The 8426-nt window shown below is 46.5% G+C and overlaps 1 protein-coding gene across 1 annotated transcript; it reads left to right on the top strand.

Moving 5' to 3' along the window:
- The first annotated feature begins 543 nt into the window (after positions 1 to 543).
- On the top strand, positions 544 to 5295 carry LOC125534094 (disease resistance protein RGA4-like). The gene is made up of 2 exons (XM_048697390.1): positions 544 to 1370; positions 3342 to 5295. The coding sequence occupies exons 1-2, from the start codon at positions 544 to 546 to the stop codon at positions 5293 to 5295; spliced, it is 2781 nt and encodes a 926-aa protein (XP_048553347.1).
- Positions 5296 to 8426: the final 3131 nt, after the last annotated feature.

The raw sequence follows: 8426 nt of genomic DNA, 5'->3' as shown, positions 1-8426 counted from the left end.
CAGTGTGGGCTTGTGGCGATTCCGTGCGGCTGCCTGGATTGATGCGCGGTCAGCGGCAGCTTCGCAAATCAGCAATCGACGACAGGCGAAACACGGCGGCGCGGCGCCCGGCGGCCGGCGTCAATGAAGCCCTAGCGCCAGCGGCTAGCGGCGCGTCGCGGACGAAAGAGTCCAGGTCTCCAGGAAGCTAGTCGCGTGCGTGTCGTTCATCGTTGATCGATTGAGATGTGGATGGGTACCAGCGTATACATGCGTGCGTTTTCCGCTTGCACTAATGGCCTGATGGCCGGATAATTATGCCTAAACTATTAGGAGTTCGTTGGGGGGGGGGGGGGGGGGGGGCCCCCCCCCCCCCCCCCCCCCCCCCCCCCCCCCAGTACTAGTCCCTGCTCGCCTCTGACTACGTAAGAGTGGTTGGCGACATAAGCTCTCCTCCTTGGTCTTCGTCTTCCTACAGAAAAGGTATCGGCACCACACCACCACCAGATCCAAAAGAAAAGAAAAGAAACTAGCTTCGTCAAGCCGATCGAGTCGTCCGGCAGTATGGAGCTAGTGGGGGCGGCAGTATTGACCGGTTTGACGAGCAGCGTGGTGTCGAAGCTGTTCACGGCGGGAGAGAAGATGTGCCAGGGCAAGGACAAGGAGTCCAAGGAGCTCAAGCTGGGCATCGATTACTTGCGGCGAGAGCTTCCCATGATTCATGCTGACCTGACCAAGCTCTCGCTCACGGTCACGGGGCAGCCAAAGCCAGTGGCCATATCCATGGGTGAGTTCCGCGATGTCGCACTTGACATCGAGGACTGCCTGGACGAGTTCCTTTCTTGCGCTGCATGCGGGAAAGACGAGATCCAGGGCAGCAAGAAGGAGTTTCGTGGTAAGATCGCGGAACTCCGGACGAGGCTGGAGGGCGCACTCGGGCGGAAAAAGAGTTATAATGTCAACAACCAAGCCTCCTGCAACGGCAACGGCACAAACCACCATGAGGATACGGGCCCATATGGAGCTTGTCCCGCGGTGGGCATCGACAAACCAAAGCAGGAGCTTTGGGAGCTGTTAGTTGGTGGTGGTGCTGGTGAAGGAAGCAAGCTCAAGGTGATATCAATCGTCGCATTTGGGGGATCCGGGAAAACAGCACTTGCATGGGCAATGTATGATTGCGATCAAGTCAAGGAGCGATTCCCTCTCCGTGCCTGGGCTATGGCGTCCGAGCACAAACACCACGCATCTCAGGCTCAGGCTCAGGCTCAGCACGCACACGACGCTCAGATCCTCCTGACGAGCATCTTCAAGGGGCTTCAAAAAACAGAATCCGTGCCACAGCAGCTCTCAGAGCTCCAACAATGCATCAAGGGTCTTCTTGAGTCTAAGAGGTGACGATTCCTATTCTTAGCACTAAGCGGTGCGCGAATTTCTCCTTTCCTGTGTGCTTGAAAATCCGTGATCTATTTTTTTCCTTCTTCCAAGTTTTGATAGTACCTCGGTTCAAAAACAAAAAGTTTTGCTAGTAGCTGATCATTTCCTCTAGTATATATGTTTCAAATTGTGCTTCCTCTTTCTATTAGCTTCATTTCAACATATTTTCCTCAGGACCGGCAACCTAGGTTGCTAGCCATTTTCACCAAAACTTTGAAAATCAGTTGATTTACAAGAGAGGGTTACGGTAGAGGGCACATGCCACCCACCACTTTCGAAACAGGCTTTCTCCTAGCTATAGAGATAGGCCCAACGATACAAGGTAGTTAGAAAACCCTCTTACAAGCAGATCCACGAATAACCACACACCATAAACGCAAGCCTAGGTTGCCCAGTCTGAGAGGATAACTGCACCCACAGGTGTCGATGCCAAAGTGCGGAGATTTCGCTCAGCAGATCACTCGTGTCACCACGAGGCACCACGGGTATCCACGATGACCGCAAGCCACCAGATTCGGTTCTGTGTTTTGCCACTGCCAGCGACAAAGGACGAGCCCGTGCCACGCCCGATGATATATCCCTCGCCGCCTAGACAAGCAAGACACATAGTGATCACCGTCGTTATGGTACTCGCTAGAGAACCACCCATGCGGGCCGCCATCCGGAGCCGACACCCCGGCATCCATGTCCCAAGCCACCACCAACCGCCCGCACATCCTCGCACCAACCACAGTAGGAAGGGCGGAAGGCATCTACTTCCACTAGTAGCCCGGCATCGGCTACCAGGTTTGGGTCGATGGCTCCACGGTAGGAAACACCCAACCAGCCTCCCCAGCCACTCCCGGTGGACCGGAGGGGGTTGGGACACAAACCAGTGGCTACAGACGGCCACCCCGAGCACGCCCCGACCATAGCCCTCTGGCCTTACCCTAGGTGGGGATCCGTCGACGACACAACAGCGCCCTTGATTGAGGCATGCCTGCAACCCAGTGGCCCAGATCACCACAACACCATACACAAGCAGCCATTGCGCCCCATCGTCGCCTGAAGTAACCGGAGCCACGCCACCTCGCCTGGTATGTGTCACCCAGCTAGACCCGCACCGGATCCATGCACACCGGCTTCCCGACGCTAGATCCGGCTAGATCTAGGCAGAAATCGACCTGCACGCCACCACCCGGAGAAGAAATCTACGGAACAGCCGCACGAAGATACATGTAAATGATAGGGGGAGGGGGATAAGACCGCCAAGCGCCGAAGACGAGGACACATCGTGCTGTGATCCAAGCCTGCCCAAAAATGTCATCGCTCCACAACCAGAGGAGACATGTACTACCCGATGACGCCCCAAGGAGGGTAACAACGTAACACGCCACCATGTTAACATGTTGAAGCTCGGGAGAAAACATGTAGAAGCCAAGTAGAGTGCACCTATGTCGTGTTGGACCATGGTCAGGGTTTGGAGAAGCGATTTTGGCCAAGAAGGGAGCGGACCCCTGCGAAGGAGCACGGTGGCCGTCCCGAGTGAAGTGATCCCTTGCAAGTTACAAGGTACTGGAAGCAACGTCCCCATGTCCGCCTGAAAGTGATCTCACGGTTTGAAACTTGCATATTTTTTTTAGAACCAGGCATGATGAATTATTATTTTAACATTTACGAGTGATTCTTTATGACATTCCATGATGGTCATTCAAGAATTTTATTTTTTAGGACTTGCAGAATTTAAATTCATTTTTTTCAAAACAGAGAATTGAAATTTTATCATTTTTAGAGAATTGAAATTTTATCATTTTTTCGGAATAGTTTGTTTTCCATGCCCACGATATCTTAAGCATTTTCATATAACTGCTCTTGGGCAATAAAATTAGAGTTAATTGGCTACTAAACCAATGGCTTCCAAATTAGTGACTTCTCAATTTGGCTGACAGGTGCTTAATTGTAATTGACGACGTCAAGATGGAGCTCTGGGACAAAATAACACCCATCTTTCCGGAGAAGAAAAAAGAAAGCAGAATACTGGTGACTACGGCTTTGACCTCCGTAGCTACTGCCTGCAGCTTTCATGGAGGTTATATTTACAGAATGAGACCTCTTAGTGCGGAACACTCCAAGGAGTATTTGGAGAAGAAGGTTTTTGACAGTGGATATGCTCATGCCTTTGAGAGGGGTTCAAGAGCAATCGTGGACAAATGTGCTGGTCACCCACTTGCTCTTGTCAGTGTTGCCAAAGCTTTGCAAGGTTGCGAGGTGACATCAAAGATCTGTGAAGATATTAGCAAGGACCTATGTTCTCACATGGAGGAGAACAAGAATGGTAACTTCTCCAAACTGGGGCAAGTTTTTACAAACAATTACAGCAGTCTGCCTGATGATTATCACAAGAGCTGCTTGTTATACGCAAGTATATTCCCAAATGATCGTCCCTTCAGCACCAACACCCTTATCAGGCGATTGTCAGCCGAAGGCTACATAAATGGTGACCAGCAACTTGCATATGGCCACTTGAATGAACTAATTGACCGGAACATCGTTCAGCCTGTTGATGCAAGCAACAATTCAAAAGTGAAGACGTGCAAAACTCATGGAATCATGAACCAATTCATGCTGCACAAGTCCAGGTCGTCGAATTTCATTGCAAATTTTAGTGATAAAAACCGAAGTAATTGCCGTCACCTGGTTATCCAGAATTACAGAAAACATGCCAGCACAAGTGCAGCAACAAGTGGCAGTGGCAAGCAGCTACGTCCCCGTTCTCTGACAATCTTTGGGGGTGCAAACGATGATATTTGTTCGGATTTGACCAATTATAAGCTGCTGAGAGTGTTGGATCTAAAAGATTGCAGTGATAATTTGACCGAAGATCATCTCAAGTACATTTATAAGCTGTCACGTCTCCAATATCTGACCCTCGGGAGATCTATTAATAAACTTTCTAGTAAAATGGGAAAACTACATTGTTTGGAGACACTGGACTTGAGGAATGCAGAGATAGAAACAGTGCCAGAGGAAGTTATCACTCTACTACCCCACCTAGCACACTTGTTTGGAAAGATTAAGCTAAATAAGGTGGGTAGCAACAATCGTAAGCACTTAAACTTGCAGACTCTATCAGGAGTTATCGTAGATAACAAGTCTGGATTCCCGGAACTGATGGTTCATATGAAAAACCTGACAAAGGTCAAGATATGGTGCGAGACAACTAGCACAGATAGCAATTATACCATACTCTCAGATGCCATTCACAATTTTGCTCAGGCTGAGATTGACACTTCTGAAGGCACTCGTTCCCTGTCACTTCATGTCAATGATTCTTCAAAAGGTTTGCTGGACGCAACGTCAAGAAAGCCTTCTTTTCTTGGATCATTGAAACTGCATGGCCGGCCGAGTCAGTTCCCTCAGTTTGTTAAGTCCATGTGTAGTCTCAGAGAGCTGTGCCTTTCATATACTAATCTGGCAGCGGGTGATCTTTCAAGGATTTCTGTGATGCCGGAGTTGCTTTATCTCAAACTGGTTGAAGTCCACCTTGCGCGCTTAGAGATAAACCTTAAGCAATTCCCTATACTGGAACGCCTATGCCTTGTGGTGCAAAACTCCAGCTTCCCCACAATCCAGCAAGGACCTTTGCCGAGTCCCTTAGTTTCACTTCAGTTGCTCTGCAAGGATCTAACAAAACTTATTAGTGATCCCATCCAAGTGGACAGTTTCGGACGTCTTCGGGAAATCGCTCTGGATTCCATGGTCAATAAAGAAACCATAGAAACCTGGAAGAAGAAAGCTCGCACGCACCCTAAGAGGCCAAGGGTTTTATTGCTCAAAAGGGTTGATCCAGTCGACCGTAGGTCTACCGTGAAACATGTTGCCGCTGAGCAGACAACGCCCTGACTCCTTCCGGACACAAGGTGAGGATCAGGATCATGACCTTTTTTTTTTCTTTTGCTCTAGCTTTGCAAGTTCATTTTGCTATAATCTTCAGTTTCCTTTTCTTCCACTCCCATAAATATCTGTTGAGCAGTTTTAACATGCTCCCTCTTACCCCCTCTTTTCACATTCGAGGTAAGAGTATATAATAAATCTGAGCCGTTAATCTTATCAATTAGTGGTCTGATTAACTCTTACCTTCTTACCTCGTATGAAAAAAGAAGAGGTAAGAGGGAGCATGTTAAAATTTGCCATATCTGTTATATAGTGCTTGCAATCATTAATTTCCATTAGATGAATTAGGATGAGTGCTAGCTAGCTTTCGAGCTAGATAAAAGAGAACATTGTAAAAGCAAGAAAAAAATGCTAATGAAGCAACTCTATCGTTGTCTTTCCCATTGTTACGATTGCTGGTTCTACTTGTAACATCGTGTAATCAATTTTATTGTGCAGCACATTGTGAAGAACACTGTTGGGTCGGTTATTTTTATCCAATTCTCATACTGCGCTAAGTTGATGATTTGCGGACAGAAACAAGGCGATGAAGTCCTAGCAAAATAAAAAAGATGATGATGAGGACCTGATACTTATGGTTGTCCATGTGGCAACTTCCACTCGAAGGCTTATGTTCTTTTTTTTAGTTTGATGTCTTCTCCTATTTTCTTTCTCAAAATTATGCCATTACTGGAATAATCAGATGGCGAAGTTCTATGCGCTTCTACTGTGCCATTGTTTTGCACTGAGCTCTTCGGTTATACAAGGCTACGAGCCAGTAAAATAGTATCATATTTACCTAATGTTGTTGAGTGGAAGCAACTTTCGATTAGGGGGTATCCTTAGTGAGAGAATATCACATGGAAACCAAGTTTCGGTGGAAACCGACGAAAACCACGTGGAAATGATGTTTTGAAGTTTCGAAAAAATCTAAAAATAATAAGGGATGCGATCATCCAAAATAAGCTTCCTCGGACCCTAACCCATTGGTCATTATCGAGCCTCGTGACTGCCTGTGTTGATATCTTTGTATTACCTGTTATCAATCTATCTATCTAGTTATTGCTTCGGGCTGAGCTAGTGCCTGAAATAGAAGAGGATGACTAGAGTAGAGGAGCCTAATTCCAATCCAAATAATTGACGAGGGAGTCTAGTTATTTTTCCGGTAAGAGTGATGTTCTATTAGCATGTGAGAATTGAGTTGAAACACATTACCATTTGCAAGGTACAAAAAAACCGGCATTGAATAGTGCCGAACAATAAACATCACTATTCATTACTGAATTTGTTCTATTCATAGCTTGCAATGGTAAGGTTTTGTGCACTTTTCGAGCAATGATTATTTTTTGTTGAGAGCACCTCGAATGTTGTTTGTGGATGAAATTTTGCAAGAACCTAGAACATCTTATCATGTTTGATGTCGCAAAATTTCAGGAACTTCGGATTTTTGAAGTAGGCAAACCTTTCCGTTCTCTCATCCTTAGTAGCGCGGACGTGTGTTAATATTAGCGAGGGCATGTACGGCGTCCTTATAGTGAAGGTCACAATGCACTTGACACAAGTGGCAAAAATGATGTTTTCAGAATATGTTCACTCGGCAGGAATGACACAACGATGTTTTCTGAATATATTCACTCGCCTCGCCTCGTATAGCGTGACGTTCCAGGCTTTGAGTCATGTGTGACTCCTCAGAACTCTCTCCCGAACACCTGGTCGAGGTCGATCCGAGTCGTGCTCGCTCCACATACTCAACCCTAGAGCGAATTGGAAGCTATGAATAGGTCCAATAGCTCTACTGCCCTCCCCCTGAGTTTATTGAAGTGATAGTGGAATGAGAGCACATACCCATGGAGGCCTTATATAGGTGAGGGCGCCTTGACAAATGACTAAGGTTATCCTTGGATACTGCTCATCACCAAAGACAAATGCAAGAAATAACTTTATAAACTCTTCAGATTCTAAACCATTCAGTTGTATTGTGTGGATAGTTATTTGAACCTTCTGAGCTATTGCTTGAAACCGAGTTGTGACGAGAATCATGGAGCCCCCTTTTGATGATTTATTGAGTGTTGACGATTATTTTTCTATTGTCCCCATTACAAATATTCCATATATCATCCAACACAAGTCAAAACTCAATCTTTCTTCAATGAGCTCTTCAGTTGCACTGCCCCTTTTCATTTTCAACTTGAGGGGTACATATTTTAATCTGCTCTAGCACCTTGTCCAGATTAAAATTGAGCAACACACATATCCAAATCATGACTGGAAAAATGATTTAACACTTGTTTGTTGCGATATATATATATATATATATATATATATATATATATATATATTGTATCAGAGTTGTCTTCCACATTCCCCCGGGACCAACAATCAGAAGCACAATTAGACCCTTATCGTAGTATTGTCCCTTGGTGATACCATGTATCACTACAAAAAAAATACACTTCCGTGATGATACGTGTTTGTCACAATAGGTCGCTTTTTTGTCATGAATGTACATCCATGACAAATTTATGACAGAATCAAGATAGTCATACATGTGCTGTCGTAGAAGTGTTCCATGACATTTCCAAAATTATCATCACAGAAGTGTCCACTTCCATGATGATAAATCGCGCGTCACAGAAGTGCTTTCATCAAGGGTGACCGACACGTGGCATCCACCGTAACGGAACGTCGTTAAGCTATCGGGTCGGGTTTTGGATCTGATAACCCGTTAACAGCCCCGACCAATGGGAAATTTCCACGTGTAAAATTCTTATTGGCCGGACGAAACACGTGTCAGCTCGTCAGTGGGTCAGATAGGCGCCTATGATACGTCACACGTGGCACGGCCCAACAGAGGCCCATTCCTGTGTAAAGGCCGGCCCGTTTGACTTGGTCAAAAGCTGGCGGGCCAGCCCATGGAAAGCTTGTTAGCGGCCTGTTCGAATATAGCCCATTTACAGCCCGCTAACCCAAGGCCCGTTACGCCCTATCCGAATTAGGCGCAGTAGCGTCATCTGGGCCATCCAATATGATTCCAGCCCGTTTTCACTTCTGGCCCATGTATGGCCCATGACGTCTTTCGGCCCATATGAGGCCCTATGTAA

The sequence above is a fragment of the Triticum urartu genome, chromosome 2, assembly GCF_003073215.2.
Source record: "Triticum urartu cultivar G1812 chromosome 2, Tu2.1, whole genome shotgun sequence".
Classification (NCBI taxonomy): domain Eukaryota; kingdom Viridiplantae; phylum Streptophyta; class Magnoliopsida; order Poales; family Poaceae; genus Triticum; species Triticum urartu.
This window is presented reverse-complemented; position numbering and strand designations above follow the sequence as displayed.

Excerpts from the sequence above, each read along its gene's own strand:
- LOC125534094 (XM_048697390.1), top strand. The coding sequence starts at position 544 with ATGGAGCTAGTGGGGGCGGCAGTATTGACCGGTTTGACGAGCAGCGTG. Across the intron at positions 1,371-3,341 it reads GGTCTTCTTGAGTCTAAGAG|GTGCTTAATTGTAATTGACG; the intron begins GTGACGATTCCT and ends TTTGGCTGACAG.